The sequence below is a fragment of the Bison bison genome, unplaced genomic scaffold (assembly GCF_000754665.1).
Source record: "Bison bison bison isolate TAMUID 2011002044 unplaced genomic scaffold, Bison_UMD1.0 scf7180017864533, whole genome shotgun sequence".
Lineage (NCBI taxonomy): Eukaryota > Metazoa > Chordata > Mammalia > Artiodactyla > Bovidae > Bison > Bison bison.
The window spans coordinates 4,768,679-4,791,305 of NW_011495082.1; the positions used below are offsets into that span (position 1 = coordinate 4,768,679).

The 22,627-nt window shown below is 35.4% G+C and overlaps 2 protein-coding genes across 10 annotated transcripts in view; one reads left to right on the forward strand and one right to left on the reverse strand.

Annotated features, from left to right (window-relative positions):
* POLR3G (polymerase (RNA) III (DNA directed) polypeptide G (32kD)) overlaps nt 1-12,735 on the forward strand; it is a 47,894-nt gene extending 35,159 nt beyond the window's left edge. For 8 of the 9 annotated variants that reach the window (XM_010831912.1, XM_010831915.1, XM_010831919.1 and 5 more), the window contains 3 exons: nt 745-827; nt 6,551-6,697; nt 10,340-12,735. In XM_010831912.1, coding sequence (XP_010830214.1) covers nt 745-827; nt 6,551-6,697; nt 10,340-10,426 — 317 coding nt within the window. In that variant the 3' untranslated portion in view covers nt 10,427-12,735. The remainder of the gene's footprint in view (nt 1-744; nt 828-6,550; nt 6,698-10,339) is intronic. The other variant, XM_010831911.1, reaches the window with a different exon arrangement.
* A 755-nt stretch (nt 12,736-13,490) lies between these two features.
* LYSMD3 (LysM, putative peptidoglycan-binding, domain containing 3) overlaps nt 13,491-22,627 on the reverse strand; it is a 13,983-nt gene continuing 4,846 nt past the window's right edge. The window contains exons 2-3 of the mRNA XM_010831921.1: nt 21,762-22,024; nt 13,491-17,400 (exon numbers count right to left, since the gene is read on the reverse strand). Of these exons, the coding sequence (XP_010830223.1) occupies nt 16,735-17,400; nt 21,762-22,016 (921 nt within the window). The 5' untranslated portion in view covers nt 22,017-22,024 and the 3' untranslated portion in view covers nt 13,491-16,734. The remainder of the gene's footprint in view (nt 17,401-21,761; nt 22,025-22,627) is intronic.

The window sequence follows — 22,627 nt, forward strand, 5'->3', positions numbered from 1 at the left end:
TAATGGCAGAGGCCATCTGTCTGGGTCACAGTCCGTAAGACCTGGTCCCCGCCTTTGGGGCGCCTGAGGAGACTGAGGGCCAGTTGAGTTGGGCGCCTAACTTCCTCAGGGATGACAGCTGGGCAGGATGTGGGAACCTGGCCCTGAAGGAGCCGCCAACTGAGATTTGCCTCCTCTTAGCCAGGACTGGGACCTTGGAGGGTGAACGTTGTGCCTTGGGACTTTGCCCTTTCTTGTCAGGACAGAGAATAACATTCATCTGGTCGAGATTTTCAGGAACATCATTACCTGATCATGACCTGACTGAGCAGTCTGCAGCTACTAACCACACCCCATCCCTCACCTTTTGCTTTTAAAGGGACTTGCTGAAAGCTTTCAGTAACTGGGGTTCCTAGGGCACGAGCCACCCATCTCCTTGTACAAATCTGTGATAAACCTTTCTCTGTTCCAAACTCTGATGTTTAGTATTGATGGGCTTCAGTGTGCATCAGGCACACGGGGTTGCGATTTCGGTAACAGTTGCAGTCTTAGAAAATATCCTATTAAGTGATTATCGTTTGCTCCTTATCATAGAAAATTGCTAATGTGTGCTGATTTATTTTGTTCATTCTTTAAGTTAATTCAGCCTGCAAATTATGTGGCCGGTGTGGCATACCACCCTGCTAGATGGCATATTAAAAGGCAAAGACATTTAATACACAATTGCTGTTATACAAAAATGTGTTACCAGTGGTTTTACTTCAGCAGGCCCCAAATCCAAAAAGGCAAAGGATACAGGCAAAGGCCCTTCACTCACAAATCCTGCGGATGTATTGAAAAAAATTGAGGTAAGGTTTTCTTGTCACTATAGGAACAGACTGAGAAAATATCATACCTCTTTTTGTCTTCTGCAGCCTTTCCACCTTCTGTCTCTTTTAAATGACTTGTGAATTTGGCAGAGTCGAGCCCAGCATCTAGGGTGGCTAGCAATGTTTGAACAGTGTTGGCTGGGAGCTATGGGGGCTCCATCCTATCCTCTCTACTCCCCACCTGTCAGCTTGCCTCACCTTCTATCATCTGCCTCTTTTCCACTCTATTCCTCTTTTCCTCTTGAATTATGCATGGGAAGGAAACATAAATGTATATCTCTAAAAACCTCATTTTCTTCTCTTACTGGTGTATGTGTATTTTTAATGCTTTTATTCTGTCTTATGTCTAAAAGATTCTATTGAGGGAAAATCCTTTCTTATGGCACTTATTTTTATTGCCTTTTAAAAAACATTTGAAAAATAAAAAGATGTAAAATTCTAAAAATTAATAAATTGAAAATATGCCCTCCGATCCCTACCCGTAGCCATCCATCCAAGTCCCCTATTAGAGACAACCAGTGTTACCAGTTTCTTATATATCCTTCCAGAAACATTTTATACATAGAAAATACTATTTTTTCTTTTTAATAACAAAAAGTAACATATTGCACTCTTTGCCTTTTTATCTTATTACTTAAAATATGTTGGTTTCTGTATCAGTCTACAAAAGAGTTCCATCATTCTTTTCGTTTCTTTCTTTTTTTTTGGCTACACTATAAGAATGAACCATAATAAATTTAACTAGTAACCTGTTGATGGACATTACATACATGGCTGTCCTGGCTGTGATTGTTCGTTAAAAAGTATTTCACAGAGGATAGGAAGCTCTGTGAAATACCAGAGGGCTTCCCAGGTGGCTCTAGTGATAAAGAACCTGCCTGCTAACGCAGGAGACGTAAAGAGATGCAGGTTCAATCCCTGGGTGAGAAAGATCCGCTGGAGAAGGGAATGGCAACCCACCCCAGTATTCTTGCCTGGAGAATCCCCTGGACAGAGGAGCCTGGTGGGCTCCGGTCCATAGAGTCGCAAAGAGTCGTACAGGACTGAAGCGACTTGGAGAACACACGTGTTTCATTTAGTGTTTCACTATTGGAAGTAATGCTAGGCCTTCCCAGGCAGTCCAGTGGTTAAGACTCTGAGCTTTCACTGCAGAAGGCGCATGCATTTGATCCCTGGTTGGGAAACGAAAATCCCACATGCCATATGGCATGGCAAAAAAAAATTTTTTTTAATTAAAAAAAAAAAAAATATATATATATATATAAACAGTGGAACAGTGAATCCATGTTAAGTATGTGATTTCACTGTGTAAGGTAGATTTCTAGAAGTAGATTTGCTAGGTTAATTGTTATATGTACTGTATAATATAGAAAATATAGATAATATGCATAAATAATGGCAGATCATTCTCCATAGAGGTTATACCAGTTTATTCCCTTATTCCCACTGTCAATGAATTATCTTACATTGATGGTGATAGTGATGATGATGATGGTATAATTATGATAGCAGCTATTGCTTTTTGAGAACTTTTTAGATAGTGGGCTCTTTGATGAGCTATTTATAGCCGTTATGTCCTTAGGACTTCATAACATCAAAGAGAATAGGTATTATTATTCCTTATTTACCGATGAGGAAGTCAAGGCTTTAAAACTTGCCTGACCAAGTTAGCATAGCTACATGGTAACAGAAACTCATCTTTTTTTTTTTTTTCTCATTTCTCCTGTATGGAAAAATCTTTCATTCACCCTTTAAAGATAATCAGTGAGCATTGCTTTAAGTTTCTACTCCCTGCAAGGTGTAGGATGAGCACAGCTGATGGAAGGCACTTAGGAATAATCTCTGATTTAAAAACCTCAGTGTCTAAGGAAGAAGGTAAGATGTGAACTGAACTACTTTAGTTTTTAGGATTAGGACTTAGTTGGCTGCAACACAGCAGGTGGTGGTCTCTGGTCAGTGTCTGAAGGGTTCCCTGCTGCCCGGGACCACCTCTCTCGGCCATGGTGCCACAGCCTGTCTGCCGGACTACTCTGCTGCCCTGATCTCTTCCTCAGGCTCCTCCTGAGGAGATCTTGGAGATCCTGGTTAAATTTTACTTTTGACCAGTACAGGCGCTGAAGATCACTTGTCTGAAAATCAAGCCAGGAGGATTGTTGAAGGAATAGCGCCAAGTGTCAGGTTTAACTGGGATGCAGGGCTGCAGAACTAGCCACCTTGTGTTGATTGAGCACAGACTCTGACTGTTCTTGCAACTTCCTGCAAAGAAGTTGCTCAGATGACGTGTGCTATAAGGACATTTAGTCTGGACCTCTGGATGTGGTTTTTCATCAGAACAAATAGTATCTCCTTATGCCCTACATTTAAACACCTTTTTTCATCACACACATTGTTAAAACTGGAGTTTTAAATCTAGAAATCCCAATAAGTTAGCAACTTTAATAGAACAGTTAGCTTCCAGATGACTCAATTATTCATTTCTTCAGCAAAAGTCGTTGCAGGTTTTCTTTAATAAAACTTCTGTGGAGAGGGAATGGCATCCACAGTCACATCTTATGGTGGGAATAGTCAGACAGCAGTAAACTAATATTTGAGCTTATTTCTGTATGACATGCTTATAGGTGGATGTGTCTGTTGGGTGGTCTACAGTATTTAAACAAAAAGGACTGTTTCCTGTCCATAAGTTAACTGTTTCCAAAATGTTTTCACATTGTGTGTTTTACATTGTTATTCCCGTTGTTCTTAAATCCGTAAAGTAGTAAGGGTAAATAGTTACATCTCACAGAAGGCAATGGCACCCCACTCCAGTACTCTTGCTTGGAAAATCCCATGGACGGAGGAGCCTGGAAGGCTGCAGTCCATGGGGTCACGAAGAGTCATACACGACTGCGCGACTTCACTTCCACTTTTCACTTTCATGCATTGGAGAAGGAAATGGCAACCCACTCCAGTGTTCTTGCCTGGAGAATCCCAGGGACGGGGGAGCCTGGTGGGCTGCCGTCTATGGGGTTGCACAGAGTTGGACACGACTGAAGTGACTTAGCAGCAGCAGCAGCACAGAAGAGAAAATGGAGACTACTAAGTAGACAGATGAAGACTAATAGCCTAACACAAAGGGAATGACGTTATGAGACAGTGTGTAGGAGGCTATTTTTCTAAATTTTATAAATCTGATATTTGTTAACTGATTTAGGTATTTTATTTGTTTGGTTTAGGTCTACGTGATAGAAATAAAGTTGAGGTTATTTATTTGGAGATAATTGAGATGGCAGTATTGGAAATCAAGACCTCCCACTCCCTACAGAGATTGAATGAATTCTATATTTAAAAAATATTTTTACATAACTGGTTTAAATAATTCTATTGCTAATTATGAAATAAGAGCTAACAGCATGATTTTTCATATATAGCGTATACTTTGCACAGAGTTAAAAATAGCACTACAATTCACTTTAAACTACAGTCTTATGGGATGTAGGCCTTTTTACTAGGGTTTGATTAAAACAGAAAATAAAAATATTATATCTTAATTAACATTAACATAGCATCATTTTATATATAGGTGTGTATTTATAGACATTTCAAAATATCTGTAAGTACTATTTTGTTTGCTTGCAATTTTCCAAAGGGACTTCCAGTTGGTAAAAATTGCACACATTATATTGTAGTAATAACTCATAAAAGGTAACATGGGTCAGTAGCCCCAGGATGAAGATAAATCATCTTATATCTATTACCGTCATTTTATTTGTTCTAGCTAAGTGGGGTAGGGTGACAAGAAAGGTGGAGTTTGAATTTTTTTAAAAATTGAGACTATCTGATGTAGTCTTTCATTGCCTTTCAGTTCAGTTCAGTTCAGTTCAGTCGTTCAGTCGTGTCCAACTCTATGTGACCCCATGAATCACAGCATGCCAGGCCTCCCTGTCCATCACCAACTCCCGGAGTTCACTCAGACTCACGTCCATCGAGTTGATGATGCCATCCAGCCATCTCATCCTCTGTCGTCCCCTTCTCCTCCTGCCCCCATTGCCTTTGCTTTCCTTAAATTCATATTTGAGTGGATTTTAAAAAACATTTAAGAGCCAAATGGAATAAAGTTGTAGTTATGCCAAATACAAAGTATGTTTTCTCTCTGTATGTAATCTACAAAGCAAATATCTTACAATAAGATGCAGTATTTACAGATTTATGAATTAGTGTTCTGATTACTGATTAAGAATAATAATGTTTTAGCTAAACTGATCTTATGCCTCAATTATGAGTATTAATATATAAAACTATTGCTGTTCCCCACCTCTTACAAAACTTGTGAAATTCTGTCACTTGTGCAAATTAAACATAGGACAGATTAGTGGGTTGATAATAACAGTAATGAAAACAGGTCACTTTTATCAAGTGGAAAATAAATGTTGGTAGTCATAATAGAAATATAAAGATATAATCTTAAATCTGCATCTAACTGAAGGTGGCGTAGTGATTTTAACAAGGTAAGTGGAGCCATCACATAATCAAAGATTTTCTAACTCTGTATCTCTTCTTTGCCTCCATTCTTAGGAGTGTTAATAAGTACTAATAGTGACTCAGATTTGAGTTTTAATCTCTCTTTTTTTCAACCTGCCAGATACATTACGAAACAAAAATCCTTGGATATGGGAAGTAAATAATGAGAGAGAACAGAGATAAAAACAGATATCAGGTTTTACAGCAGAAACCAACAGAACATTGTAAAGCAATTATCCTCCAATTAAAAATAAGTTTTAAAAAATAATGAAATGTTAAAAAACATGGATAATCTGCACATAGGATAATTCACCCCAAGATGACTTGATATTATTTTAAACAGTTTCAGTTAGCAGCTAAAACATAGACACTTTGAAATGTTACCATTACATTCTCTTTTCTCCTTTCATGAAGGAGAAGAAAAAATAACATTCTGAAAGTTCTTCATAAGCTGAATCAAAATATTTTAGAAGGAAGTAGGATAGTAATCCGGAGAAGGCAATGGCACCCCACTCCAGTACTTTTGCCTAGAAAATCCCATGGACGGAGGAGCCTGGTAGGCTGCAGTCCATGGGGTCGCTAGAGTCAGACACAACTAAGCAACTTCACTTTCACTTTTCACTTTCATGCATTGGAGAAGGAAATGGCAACCCACTCCAGTGTTCTTGCCTGGAGAATCCCAGGGACGGGGAAGCCTGGTGGGCTGCCATCTATGGGGTTGCACAGAGTCGGACACAACTGAAGTGACTTAGCAGCAGTAGCAGGATAGTAATCATAAAAATAAAGCACTATGCTGTAGAGCTGAAATCGAACCATTTCCCAAGACCAAGTTTTTTTTGTGTGTTCTTTTTTTATATATTTTAATTTATTTGGCTGCATAGAGTCTTTCTTAGTTGTGGCACATGGGATCTAGTTCTCTGACCAGGGATTGAACCCAGCCCCTCTGTCTTAGCCACTGGACCACCAGTGAATTCCCCCAAGACCGAGTTATGAAATAACAAAATCAAAGAAGGTACCAATGTAATGACGAGCCAGTGAGTACCTCCTTTCTTGAGGAGGTACTCCTCAGTGTCCTAGGTGAGGAGCTGGAGGTGTTGGGAAGGGAGGGTTAGAATTAGGTGGTAGGTAACTGTTCTCTTGAGGTTGAGCAGGAACGTCAGAGTCTGGTGGTTTCCATTTAAATTAATGAAGTTCATTTATACTAGGAATTGGAAAAGAAAGGTGATGGTGAAAAATCAGATGAGGAAAATGAAGAGAAAGAAGGAAGCAAAGAGAAAAGTAAAGAAGGCGATGATGATGAGGAAGACGATGCTGCAGAACAAGAGGAATATGATGAAGAAGAGCAAGAAGAGGTAATGGGCCATTCTGGGAGAGTAGCAAAGGTCCTGAACTTAGGATGATCTAACAAGGAATCAGATATGTGGTACAAAAACCAAGTTGATAGGAACCAGGGGTATATTATTATCCATGGCATCAAGTCTTTGGCACTAGGAGAATTATAGCATTGAAATTATAATGATACCAAATGGAATGTAGGAGGTAAGAGTTACTTGATAGACAGCTTTGACCGTGGAAGTCTGTAAGTTAGGGAAATGGTTCAGTTTAGTTTGAGATTTATCTACTTATCACTTTAAGTCAGCAATAAGGTATAAATTACGGGTTTAGTCATATGTTGAGGGGGTATCCAGAAATACCATCAGGTTTTAAATCCCAAAGTGCATGTGGATGCTATCAGAGAACATTCATAATTCAACCTCAAGTATGACTGAGTCAGAACTCCATATTTTAGATTTGGGATTTCCAACTTTCAGAAACAAGGTGCATTTCAAAGTAAGCTGGAGTCAATCAAGCACGGTGATTGTGTTGGTCACGGCCTCTTTGGGGCTTTGTAGATGCCTCACGTAAGAGTTTCTTGTGTTGATACATTCCAGTGACCACTGTCTTCACTCCATTTTGGCTTCACACACCACAATGATGAATCTTTCTTTTACCTGAACTTCTCCACCTAAGAAATCTTAATTATATGCTACAATTGCCTTAAATTTTGGTTTTATATTGGTGTGCAGGAAGCGTACTGATTCATTTTTATCTGCTTCCAAATGGCTAGCCAATTGCCTGCCTCATGTACTAAATAATTTTCTTTCTGCATTGATTTGAAATTCTCCTTTATCAGCTCTTAGATTCCTTCATCTGCTTAGATGTATTTCTGGCCTCTGTTCCATTGATCTATGTCTGAATCATCACTAAGACATTCCAATTAATAGAAACTTCTCATTATTTGTTAATATTTTAAGAGCATGTTACTCTTTTTTGAAATTTTCTTGAATATTCTTTGGCTTTTGAAATGCTCTGTTTATAAAGTCTAGACTTGAGCTGTGTTTGAAATTAAGATCTGTCCTAACAAAAACAACAAACATTAGAATTCTAGTAATTTCAGAATTCTATATAGAGTACTAAACACCACCAATGGGTTCATATAACTGTATTTCATTTTTAAAAAACCCAACTTTATATTTTAATAAACAAATGATACATATTTTAAAGGTGAGGCTAGGTGAGTCTGGGTATAAGCAAGCTCAGAGCCTTTCCATATTTAAAGTTACTCTCTTTGCTCTTTCTAGCAGTTAACTAATGAAAAATTACTGCTAATTAACTCATTGGAGAAGGAAATGGCAACCCACTCCAGTGTTCTTGCCTGGAGAATCCCAGGGATGGGGGAGCCTGGTGGTCTGCCGTCTGTGGAGTCGCACAGAGTCGGACATGACTGAAGTGACTTGGCAGCAGCTCATTGATATATATATATTGAGGATGTGATAAGCATTTTGTTTGGAAGAGTAAAATGGAGCGAATTATCTATATAACACCTACATGTAAAATTGAGAAAATATGGACTTTTCCTTCAGCCTTTTGAATGTTGTAGTTAAAGAGCAGGGGCCCAAATGAAGGCAAGAACCCTTTACGCCATCAGTTTCAACAGGTTCTAACTCTGTACCCGTCTATGTATCAAGATGACTAATCTCACAGAATTACCAAATGTGAGTCACTGAACCCACTTGGACGTGCACATGTCTAAGCCCAAGTAGCATATGCTCAATTTGAAATGCAGTGTCTCTTCCTTTCTCATTTCCACTTGTGTGTACAAACTGACTAGCTTACACTTTCACACCAGTGTCCTTAGCAAGGCGGCCTCACCTGCACCATGCCACCCCTCCCCTATACACTACCCCCAGGATTCAGCTGGGTTTCCAGACTGTTGGGTTTCTTAGCACCAGAGAAACCAGGACAGCTTCCTAGATATAGTAAGGGTCTGAGCTAGAAACAGGAAATTACAGTGTTTAGTGAGGACAAAGTAATGAAAGACATATCTGAATAATACGTTACCTTTCTTACATTATTTATATAAATTTATATGTAGTATCCCACCATGCAAATCCTAAAAAAAATGATATCCAGGAGACTTTCTTTTGAGAATAGTCTCTATTTCTTAATTACTCTGTGATAATTCCTGCTATAGATAATAGAGATATGGAGATTAATTTGGCAGGGGGTGAAGTAGAAAAGAATAGCTTGTGCTTTGCCAGGCAAAGAGGGCCACAGCAGGCTAACACCCTCAAAACAATATCTTGGAGGTTAATTTTTTATGGCAAATTTCAATCATGTTCAAAAACTAGTGACTAGTAATAAAAACACCTACAGACTCATCATTCAGCTTTAACAATCATCAATTCATAGCCAGCCTTTCTGCCACTCTTTCATCCACCCAGTCCGCTCCTGCCCCCCAACCCCCTTCAAAGCCCCAGCTGCCTTGGATCATTGTAAAGCAAATCCCAGGCATTGTATCATTTCATCCATAAATATTTCAGTCAGCTCAGTCGCTCAGTCGTATCTGACTCTTTGCGACCCCAGGGACTGCAGCATGCCAGGCCTCCCTGTCCATCACCAACTCCTGGAGCTTACTTATGTGCATCGAGTCGGTGATGCCATCCAACCATCTTATCCTCTATCATCCCCTTTTCTGTCCACTTTCAATCTTTCCCAACATCAGGGTCATTTCTGGTGAGTCAGTTCTTTGCATCAGGTGGGTGAAGTATTGGGAAGTTCAGCTTCATTAGATCAGTATGTACTCAAAAATAAGGGCTCTTTATCACATTATCATAGCTAATAGAATAAAATATATTTCTTTAATACCATCAAGTATTAAACCAGTGTTCAGATTGTCTTGATGGGAGAAAAATTTTTGCTTGTTCTAATTGGAATCTAGTGACAGTCCACACACTGCAGTTGGTTAATAACTCCCTTAAATTTCTTTTAATCTATATCCAAAATGGATTTTTGAATTTTTGGTAGAAAGCAGAAATATCTTGAGTCATATACATGGATAGTAGTCTTATTCACCCAGAAGAATTGGAATGTTCCCAGGGGATTAATCTCTCTTAAAAGAAACTGAGCCACCCTAGATAGAATGTAATATGTCATCTTCTATGTTTGATTCAGTATCTTGAGGTCTTTTATTTATTTTGATAGGAAGCAAAAATCTCTGCTTATGCTCAGCTATTACAACTGAAAACCTTAGTTCTGGTGTAGTCAAATGAATGTTAGTGTAAATTGGCTTCATTTATTGTTTGTACATTTGTTTGGAGTAAGTGTATAGTGGTTAAACTAGCTAAACCACGTATCATCCCTCCTCTAAGGTATAATGAATGAGATGTATCCTGGTAACATGTAATGGGCATCCGTATATGTTCTCTGAGCTAGTTGGTGCCTGAGACTAGTAGGGGATGGTGGTCTCGAGGAAGAAAGAGCACAGGTAGATGTGTGAAAGTCAATGTTTTAAGCATTGAAATAACAGAGGCTTCTTTTAAGCCTGGCCTAGTTTCTAGTTACCTAACTTTGGTATTTATAAACTTATGTTTAAAGGGATAGCCCACATCATATTCTTTAATGTTACTACTCATACTTTTGAAGTTTACTGAGGAGTGTATCATTTCACTTAGGAAAATGACTACATCAATTCCTACTTTGAAGATGGAGATGATTTTGGTGTGGACAGTGACGACAACATGGATGAAGCAACCTACTAGCTATGGAATTTCTCAAAAAATATTTTTATGAAACAGCTTCTGAACATTTGGACAGACTTATTTTCTATTTTATTTCTGATAAGGAATGAGTAAGTACTTTATTTTGTTACTGTTTTGTTGGAAAAATACTTGTTGCTAAAATATTCAGAACCACTTTGAGTTTACACACTAGTCACCTTACCAGTTAATTTCTGACACTGACCTTCCTTCTCAACACCTGTCATCTCTAATGTATTCATGTGGATTTTTTTTTTATGTTTTGGATTAGAATGTGCCTAAAGAGTTTCTGCATCTTTTTTAAAGAGTTTTTGCATCTTTTAATCTATGTATTCATACTTTAAAAAATTATTCTTATTTAACTGTTGATCTTTTCTAAAACTGCTACTAGTCATCATAGTGGATTTCTATAATCTGAAAGTTGGTTTAATACTGCACATAGAGCACTTTAGAAACAAAGAAACTTGAAAATAATTTTATTTTTTACTTTTACATGGCATGTTCTGTGCTACTATATTATGACTACATAAACCTACCTGAGCTCTTACAAATGCATATTTTATGAGATTAAAAGTTTTGTGATTGGAAACACACACACAGGGAGAAATGCCAATCTGAGCTAATTTCATAATTTAATCTCAAAGCAATACGAAGACCTGGGATAAATAAATACCTGAATTTGGGGCTAACTTCATACCATCCTATAGATCAATTAATCATCCCACTGTATCAAGTTTGTTATCTTTGAGTCACTGGTTAATGAAAAATTAGACTGAGGTATTTAATTTTGTACTTGATGAAAATGTGGAGTAAGTTCAAGTTGTATAAATCTCATTGCAGAATGCATATATGTGTAATCTTTGAGGTGTAGTGGCCTCTGTTACGTTTCATAGGACTCAAACTGTCCAGTTGATTTAACAATGCAGAATAAAACTCAGGTCACTTTGAAATTGAGATTAATCTTTTTTGATTCATTTAAAAACTAGCTCCCCTTTTTGTATTGGGGTAGGAGAGAGGATATCTAAAATCTTCAGCTTCCAATGACTCACATATGCCAAAGATTTTCAAGGACATTCTTATTATGTATTTTTTAAATGATTTATTAACATTACTCTCCAAAAAAATAATTTTTTCCCTCTTGGGAAGATACCACGCATTGCTCTCTGACCTGAGAATCAGAGCCGTAGATTCTGTTTCTACCTTTACTATTAAACTCAGCCTTGAAATTGAGCTTGGTTAGGTTTTCTGTGCCTTAGTTTCTTCACTTGTAAACAGTTTTCTATAAAAACTGCTTAAATTCCAACCAGAGTTTACCATGTGTGTTCATTCTCTCACCTTGTGGCAATGATCATGTTAAATTTGATTCTCACCCTCTAAAAAAAATTGTAACTGGCAAAGTGATTGCACAGTTTTGAGAGACAGACTTATTTTCCTCACAAATGTATCGAAATCTGATTTTCCCATCTTATTTTCTAGAGGAAAAAATGTGTATTGTCTTGTGCCATTTTGTAATATGGCTTTCTCAGGAAAAAAAGACCACTTTCAATTGTAATATTTTCTCAGATCATTCACTATGGGTGTGAGGGCCATTATTCAGTATTGTGCTGATCCTATGTGATTTCTTAAAGGAGTTTATGAAAAATTTTAAAGATTATAAATGGAAAACATGAATGAAACACTCAAAGTAGCAATCTACTTAAGTAGAGTAGAAGTCTCACTTTTCAGTTGTAATGGGCAAGTCATTTAGGGTTGGTAAGTTACATGTTTCTTATTCTCTCAACTCCTTAGTACTACAGCTAAATACTATTTAATTTATACAAATCTTATTGTTCTGTTACACTTCCTTTTTTATGAATCTGAAGATAACATGTGAATCAGGCAAATACACCAAAGATACAGGAATCTTTTTTCCTGGCTTCCAGTTTGTTGCCACCATTTTAGTCCTGCAGATGGTAAAGTACCTACTATGGGCAAGGATTTGCTGGGGAGGCCCAGCCATGTCTATTAAGTGCATTGCCTTCCTCCTTGGGAAGATCTTTTTATAAGTTTAAAGTAGACTAATTGTGAGAACAGGCAAGAAGTATTTGCGGGTTGCTTTAACAGTGGCAATCTTATTTTTCTGGCTTAAAATCTAAGAAGACTGTGAAATTATTCTGTAAGAAGGTAAACTTTAGTGCAGAGATTCGCCTCATACTTGATGGTGAAGTGTCTTTAAAATTTCTATATATAAGATGCAAAATTGTTTTGTTGCTCTAATGCTTATTTTTCTGTATGTTTACACATTAAATTCCTGCAAAAAAAAAAAAAATTGTGTCCTTTTGTTTTATATTGTTTTATTTTGACCCTACTGAAATGTTTGAGAAAACTAATTTGTTAATACTTATTTTACAAACTAGTACGATAACTGTATATTTGTTGAGCAGGATGCCAGTATCAGATGTTCTTGAACAAACAACCATCAACAATAAAACTCTAGGTGATGAAAAGCTGTAAGAACAAAGAGATTTGGATATTGAGAGAATGCTGACACTCACTGGACCTTGTTAACCTTTCCTTCCCCACTTTCAGATGTACAGTATCAGGGCTTTTCTTTAGTATGCTTAAAGGTTCTGAAGTTAGTAACTTTTTATAAGAAAAATTATAAATACAATTTTAAGATTAAGATGCTTTTAAAAATGAAGAAACCAAGGTTTACACCACAGATTCTCCATTAAATAACTCCAAATACCTGATTTTTGTTACTAGTATTTCTTACAATTAGTATTTTGAGATAAAAAGTTTGTTTCATAATAAAATTTAGATGTAAATACAGCATATTGTTACATGACCAATCTGTAATCTCCATGCCTCGTAAGGCCTTTTTCACTGCAAATAACGTTCATCTGAAATTTGTTTTCATTTCCTTTCACTTATGTACTATAAGTCATCCAGTGTATTTTGTTTCAATATAAGGGAGAATCTGAATTGGTAAATCTTTGGCAATTCAGTCTAACTTACATAGTATCTCTTTTATCAAATAGAGGAGGAGAAAAGATTTGCTTTATTCAATTAAATTAACCAGCTTCCATTTTTTGATTGAATAATAAAATAGAAACTTTATTACATTTTGTATATCTTTTAAAATATGAAAAATAAGGGGCAGAAAGTTTTAAAACCCAGTCTTACAGATGTACATGCTAACGTAATATTCTACAATTCCATGCTGCATTTGTATAAAATACATTATACAAAAGTTTTATATAATTTGCATACATAAAATAATTAAAGCATTCAGATTTCTGTGATCCAACAGTGCAATATGCACATACTTGGAAGAAAAATACTGATTTCCTGAGCAACGTAATTCAAAATAAGAATGATTCCCATCATAATGTACCGTTTAAATACAGACTTCCCAAAACTCCACCTTTACTCTGTAACACTTTGACTGTATCCTGTTTCATGGTATTTCGAAAACCTAATTAATTGTATGCTTCATATTCCAAGTAGGTAATTTTAGTAAAACTAATGACTGAATAGTGGTTCATTTAAAGAACTCTTCAGGCCACTGAACAAGTAGGGCTCAGAAAAAGACAAGCTTTAAAATACAAGTTTTCGAAGAAGTTAACTTTACTGTCTTCTAATTCCTAATGACTCTATAACTGATCTTAATATATCTTTTAAGGACACAAAGCCCATAATTTTCTAGGAATAGGATTGCAAAAATTATTTAAATACCATCCATTGTTTGAAACAAGCTTAACCATTTGTACCCAAACTTTAAGAAAGAACTGCCCCTTTTAAAAATAAGCAGGTTTTTCTTAAACACTTGCAACTCCAACATTTTAAGTGAACCTAATGCAGTGATTCACAGTTGTTACTTTTACATACATACGTGTGTATGTATCTTCTAATGTAAAGTCTCAGTAAATTCAAATAAGGGTTTCAACACAAAAGCCACAATATCAAATGATAACTTTTCTTGTTTTATTAAGTTTTACAAAGTAATCTGCATTTACTACAAATTTTGTAGTACTACTTAGTACTTTTTAAAAGTTAAAATTATTTTATCTATTAAATGCTTAGGAAATTTTTTTTGACAAGGATTAAAATCTAGAATTCTATATATATAACATATAGAATTCTCTCTCTATATATAACATATACATAGAATTATATGTAATTCAAACTATATTCAATCAAGTAAAAATATATTTTTAATTTTTTAATTATAATATATATAATTCAAACATAAGGACAAAGGAAACTGTGTCAGGAGGATATGTTATACTTCCTTCAAGGAATAGGACACTCTGCAAGACAGAAAATGTTTTTAACCAACACAGAACACCTACTTTTTAAAATGTTAATGATTTTGGAAATCAGACTTCTCTTTGTCAATTTCCAAGTATCACAAGCAGAAAGGAATCCTTGACTATCTGAAATTTCATCAATTTGATGTAAACAAAGTTCTTCAAAGGCCATCTAGCCCATTCTATCCTAAAATAATCTTTTATTTTCTTCCCTAAAACTTGATTTTCAGCAGGCTTAATAAATACAATGTAAACTGACCAAGTTAACACTGAGCATAAATTAGAAAGATGCCCAAGGCACATTAAAACAATTTTTTAAATCTCAAACTAATAGAGTCACTCAAAAAATCAATTTGCTACAGACTTCCATATTAATGCTTTCTGGTAATCATCTAAGGCCCTCTGATATATATATGGAAGGGCTTTAATGTTTGACTTCTTTGTCCTATCTTTCTCTGACACATTGCTCCTGAAAGTACATTAAGCCTCATTAAGCATATATATATATATATATTGTTCACCTCACTTTGTATCCAGATTGAAATCTGAAATACAAAACAACTGGTCAAAAAGCTTAAACATTAAAAGTTAGGAAATAATGCCCAGAAAATGAGGTGTTATTATGTATCTTAAGGTACATACTTTATTGTACACAAAACAGGCAAGCCAGACTCTACCAAATCTTGCTTCTAATGAATTAGATAACATTTTAAAAACACATACTTTAAAAAATTAAATCATAGAATCAATATGCAAATGCAATTTAGCCAGAGTCTGTCTGATGCACAGTAGATCTTAAAATGTGGCCCTATAAACCCCTTCTTTCTGACCAAACCATACACCTCTGGCCTCTGTTCCCCAGAGATGCTCTAATTCAGGGAAAAAGGATCTAAGTTGAACATTTTCTCTTTGAAAAACTCTAGAGGCTAAGGGATCAATAAAGCAATATGTCTGTTACTGCTAATGCTAATGGTCTCTTTACCCCTGCTTTTCTGCAACAGACCTCAGAGAGAGACTGCAAATGTTTTCATCCCATTAACTTGTGCTTGATAGTGAAGGTGGAGGCTAATTTTATACAGCCTATGTTATGAATCCTATTGGACTATCTAAAACAATGCTTAATTCTAAAAATTATATAAGGCATTAAATGTAATTAAGGCATGTTATTACATGTAATACAGCAACAACTTATCACAGTATGTGAGGAAATATTTGCTAAATAATGGTAACCTGTACATGTGTAACACTTTCATCAAAGAAGAACCAAAGTGCTTTCAAATATCAGAGGCAAATAAAATTACTTAAAAAACAGAAGCAGTGGCAGCATTCTTTAAGAGATAAAGATAACTTTTACGTCCTGACATAATCCAGTGTTCTAGTGACCAAATGGCAACTTCCCAACAGTAACACATTATTTGGGGGGTTTAATAATAATATATCTCACCCTCTATTACAGACATTATAGGTAACTTTCCCATTTCTGTTCTACTTATGCTTTCATAGTGTATGAACTAAATGCTTTTTTAAAACTTCAAAATAGAATTTTAAGTGCTATCAAATAATTTTAGAATTAGACTTTCTTGCAACTGAACATCTTGATGGCTCACAGTATTAAAATTTTCATCAGCTGCAGACATCTGATGCTATCATTATTTGCTTAATAAATGTATTACTAATAACCTCAAAACAAAAATACTTTAAAAATAAAATTTAAAGATAACCAGTCTTGACTAAGAAAAAGATGCATTTTTCAAGAACTTCCTAGACATACATTCAAATTCATTTCTGCTTTAAGCATTGATACAACAGATACACAGATTCACTGCTTTCAATATCAACAACTAGCAACTGTAAGGATTTTATACTCAACCCATTTGTAAGTGGCTCCAAATAACAACAAAAGGTGAAAAACAAAGCATCTTCAGTCTAAATTCTGCCTTTGAAGTGGTTACTGACTGTAACTGATTGACCAAGTTCCAAATGCACATGTGATTGGTAACTGTAATTGTGAACTAACTGCTATGTTTTGTGTTGAGCAGCAGGTAACTGAGAATCTTGATTATATAGTTTATGATCATCTTGTGGACCAAAGGGTATTCCTTTAGTTGGAGCAATTCCATTTTCCATTTCTCTCTGCTGTGATGGGGGTGTGACTCCTGAATGCAAATGTGAAGAATCCACCGTTGAATGGTGACTGACATCCACCTTAGCTAAAATTTCATAATACAGCAAATAAAACACTGGTGTTATTATGCCTACTATCAACATTATCACTACAGCTGTCCACCACCCTATTCCCCAGTCTGCTCCATAGTAAGGATCCTTCCGTTGAATGTTTTTGTTGTCAGGTTCAAAACGGACCTGTTGTGCTGTCAAAGCAGACACCACCTCATTAAGGTTCTCTCTTTTGGTGTCTGTACATTTTACTATTTGTTCGATGTCTCGGTCTACTTCTTTTAGAAAGCTACCAGCTGACTCGGTGGAAGAAAGAGAGTCATTAGCTGACAAAACTTCCTGTTGTTCTGGAAGGTATTGAACAGTTGAAGGACGTGAAGCCTGTCTTCCTTTTGGAGGATAAAGTGTTTCAGTCAATGAACTAAACTTTTTTACTGGAATTTTGATAGACCTAAGGGCAAAAAAGTCTTGGTCACTGATGAGATTGTTAACCCTCTTGATATCTGCTACCTGTAAGAAAAAAAAAAACAACATTCAACTAAATTCTGAATCAAAATAAAAGTAGTAACAATTCATTCATCCCAGTTACTTTTAGAGGGGAAAAAATGAGCTTAGTATTGGAAGTACTGAATTATCACATCCAGAGAGATTTTATTTGTGGATAACAGTTCTATACCACTCTTGATCTACCAGTCTTAAGAAATCACCAATTATATTCTAACATCAACCCATATATTGTTAACACTAATTCTAGTTAAATAGATTCTAGGATCTTTTGATATTTCTCTTTGCACATCCTGTACAAATATCACACTCTGCTGCTTGTAAACAATTTGTGAAGGAAGGATTACAGACTTAAGTTCTTCTTATGTGGCAGTTAGAGTATAGGCAAATGTCAACTTAACCCAATAAAAGTACCATGTTTTATCAAAACTAAGATGCCATCCACTCTTAGGATGTCCCATTATTCTATGCATCATAAAGGTAAAAAACTCCACCAAATATTGAAGATGCCACCATTCTAATTTTAAAGATGTTAAAATATTTTATTTTTAAAAATACATGTTGGAATTAATAAAGTGATAATTTATCTCCTTCACTTGTTTTCTGAAGCCATTTCCCCCCAAACTTCTTGCTGTAAATGCATTATTCAGCTCCTCCCAAGATCAGTCATTTTTATAGGCTTTCCTTGTATATTTTATATAGTCCTCAACCTGTCTATATATCCTATCCACCTGCCAACAATGGCAAGAGTAAGGGAGTATTTCTCAGGCTACCAATTACTATGCCAGGCTCTCCCAACTACTTTTAAATTATTAGTTCATCAAAGCTGTAAACTAAGCCCTGATCATTTATCACCTGATTGATGTCAGAGAAGTTAAAGTAAATCTAGGATAAAACTTAGATTTCTGACATGGCCAACAATGGATAATCATGTCCCTCATTAAGATACAGAAGAGAGAATGAACACAGATTTCACACGTGTTGACTTTGAGGTGCCTGAAATATGAAAGTGGAGGATGTCCAAAAGGCAGTTAAGAGATCAATGTCTGAAATTCAGAAGAATGATCCAGCGAAAGAGAGAGATTTGTGGATTACCAGCAGAAATGATAATTGAAGTCACAAGAGTAGATAGATTTGCTAGAAGAAGGCAACACAGCAAAGATCCCTGAGGAATGCCAAGATCCCTGAGGAATGCCAACATTTGAGGTGCGTGCTGAGTAAGAGAAAGCCACAAAACAGACTGAGAAACAGTAGCCAGGAAAGCACTATATGATAGTGGTTAAAAGCACAGGTCACTTGGATTTGAAGCATGACCTTGACACTTTCTAGCTGTTATGATTTGGGGCAGGTTGTTTAACCTCTCTGCAAATCAGTTTCACATATGTAAAATGACCGTAATAATACTACCTACCACATACGGTTACTGTGAAGATTAATGTATTAAAATGTCCAAAGAACATCTATAGTGAAACACATATATTATGCAAGTGTTAGCTCATATTAAACTTTAACAGTAGGAAAATCAGAAACCTGCAGAATCCAGGTTGCCAAAGAGGGTTTTTAAGAGGCAGTAGTGACCTGGATTAATTGCATATTACTGATCCAGTGTGATGCAGAATGAGAAAAAGTGAATTCCTTTGACGTGTATGTGTGGAAGGAAAAGAGAGAGGAGATGACAGTGTAATGTTAAAGGGTGCTTCGTCATTTTACTACCTTAGGAATCTTTTTTAAAACAAATGAGGATTCACTGACAACATGAAAGCCTGACCCTATTCTCTTTAAATGCTCTTTTGTTTGGTATTGTACATTCCAACTAATACCTACTCAGCAATCTTTCTGTACCTTGCTTCCAAGATTTAGCCTCTACCTATCTAAACAACCCCTATAATGTTTTCTCTGTTATGCTAACTTCCTTGGTTACATTTAAGATTCCAACCCTGAACTTTTTATTCCTCTTATCACTGTTTTACAACAGGCATATTTTAATAATTCCTAAGGTTGAATATTTATAAGCAGAATATGGCACTAACTTCCATAATTTTTAAATGATAAATCCTTTTTGTAAGATTAATCGTTTTTTTCCCCTATTAGTTGAGCTCTGTCAAACAGAGCACTGTTTAACTCCTAACTCCGCTTTATCAATTTTCCCATTACTATGGACAATGCCATCTTCTCTGTTAAGCTAACTGCCTTTCATCACTCTACATTTAATTAAGGAAACAGCAGACACATCTTGTGATTGCCCCTAATACATTTTCTATCAGCTTCTTCTCTATCCTTGCTGTAAGTATTTTAGCCCACGCACTTATACTCATTGGATATTCCAATAACCTCTTTCTTGGATTCCCTCTAATTCACCAGCAGGTTCTCCCTGCCCCACCCTACCCCCATTTTGCAGCACTCTTTAAAACCTTAAAATGATGTTCTTACTATATAGCACACTTTTCCTCAGTTATCTTAAAGCACAGTATCCTAGTCTGTGTCACTCATTTCTGACACACCTAATAAACTTCCTCTGTTGTCTGTTTATACCTCCTTGCTATCTTTTCTACTTCACTGTCATGTCTGAAATACTTTGTTCTTTTCAAAACCTCCCTGATTAAAAATATGACCTATTTTTAAATCATTCAGATGGCATTTCAGATTTCTCTTTTTCTAAGAAAACTTTCTAGGCTCTAGAAAACTGCTGTCTTTCTCTAATAAAACGACTAGACCATATTCTTCTCTTGGATCTCCATGTTGATATTTTTAGCCTTGTCCCAATCTTAAAAGTCTTGATTACTTTCCATTAACAACCTTCTAAGGTTGATTTCTCCATGGTCTTATTTCTCTACAGAATACATATTAACAATTTTATCTGCATTAAAGAATGAAATCAGATCATTTTCTGATTTAACAATAAATGTTCCCATACATGAACAAATCACAAAAAACCCCAAACCCAGCTTTTCTTACTCCATCAAGAAATGCATTTCAATAAAATATTTTATTAAATGTTTAAATTAAAATGTGTAATATTTGTTTTGATCAATCGTGAATAACTGCAGTACTTATTCATAAAAAATAACACATAGAACCTCATAGTCGTAGGAAACTTTATAAAATTAAATTTAAATATATATATAAATTTACCATAATTTATATAAATTTATCATAAATTTATATATATATAAATATATATATAAATTTACCAATATATGTGTGACAGGTAATCAATAAAGGTTCTCAAGCATAAATATATTTTACACTATGAAAGATTTTGAGGGGGAGAATGAAAATATTAATCAAGGAGAAAAAGGAATATATAAAATTTCATGCTACTAAAAAGACAGCTCATATATTTTAAATGAATGATTTTAGGTAGCAAATCCTGGTGGTATTTAGAATTCCATGCATACATTTAAAGAATATTCTAATAGTCTTATTTTTAAATATCAATATTGACAACATTCTGGAAATTAAATTCTTTGAAACAATTTTAAGTCATGATGTATTTAAGATGTTCACTTTAAAATGTGTGAGATGTTACATAGTACATTTCAAAATTCTTTTGGGAGCCTAAGAATAAAAACTTTGATAACAAAGGATTTAAACATGTTTACATGAAAACAGATTCCATGTTATGGATGCAAGATGGACATGACACAGATATAAAATGAATTTAAACAGAATTTAATACCTAGTAAAATAAAAAATATACCTTTCCTCTATAAATCCCTCTTAAGAGAATCTATTTCACAGAAACAAAGGTATTAGTTAGTGACGACATTCACTGCCCAATGCAAAACATGGAGGAAATCCTGACTACCCATGAATAAGAGAACAATTTAATAACTGTGGTATATCCATACTATGGAACATCATAAGCTATATACCATAGTCAGACCTATATGGCTATGAGGGATGTCCATGATATACTAAGAAATGAAAAAGAGGCAACTTACACAGTAACATGGATAATATAAACCAATTTTAAAAACATCACCACATACATATACATCTCCCCTGAGAGAAGGTATGGAAAGAGATACACCAGTGTGTGTTATCTTAGGAAATTGGGACAGGAAAAATATTTTTCTCATATATTTCTACATTCTCTTACAACTTGAATAAGGAGAAAAATAAATACATTTCAGTGTTTTCAATCTGAAAACAGAATCATGACTTAGAAATAAACAGAATTCAAGTGTTCACTTAAAATTTAAGAAGTTAACATCCACCAACAGGATAAGAGATTTCTGTGGAAAGAGGAAAAAAAGTAGGGGGTGGAGGAACGAAGATAAAAGGGTACAGACTTTACTCCAACTTGTACTATGAACAAATGGTGTATTTGGGGCTGCATTATGCAAAGTCAGATTAAAACTTACCGTACAACAGTACTGAAGGGCTATTGCATTTAAAGTGTCTCCTTCCTGTATATCTTTTGTTAACACTATAATGTCATCAAGTCTATCTTTTGATGTACTTCTTCGGATTTTTTCTTTTCCTCGGGATCGAAGCTCATACACTTCAGCATCTTCCTCCAACATATCACTGTCTGCACAATTTCCAAATGCATGTACTTGAGCACTTGAATGAATTCCTGGAAGAGGAAAACTACGATTCTGATGCCTCCCAGCCATGTCCAAATCTGGTGGGGAAAGAAGGCAGAGAAAACTGTGGAATGTAGCTGACCCATTTGACTGATTTACATGAATCTTATATTCAAGACACTCTATATTTTGTTTTTTAAAGAATGGTTTGAGTTATTTAAAAACTTAGGTTCAAGTTTTGTAGCTGTTGAAGAACAATGAGCATATCTGGCAATGGAGACAATGGGATGGAAGAGGTAATCCATTCTTTCAGATTGTATGTCACAAAACAGTGATGCTTACATTTTAATAAGGGCAAATTGCTGTATTTTTTTAGGTCAAAAAATTAAGTTTCCCCATGCTGAGTATGTGAAGAAAATATAAGAAATAATTTTAAGATCACATATCTGAAAAACGTGTGATCATATATATAATTTATAGATCTGATGGAATCAAAATATAGTTTTTACATATATACACACTTTTATAAACCCCAAACTTTCTGAGTTGTCCTGAGTTTTAAGTTCCATGAGACTGAACTATCTTTTGGACTCCCCTCCCACTTCCCTGGATCAGGCTAATTTCAGTATTTATACTTAGTACAATATGTGCCATCTATACAGGTCATGATTTTGCTCTCAACCAGGGATTTTTCTCCCCCC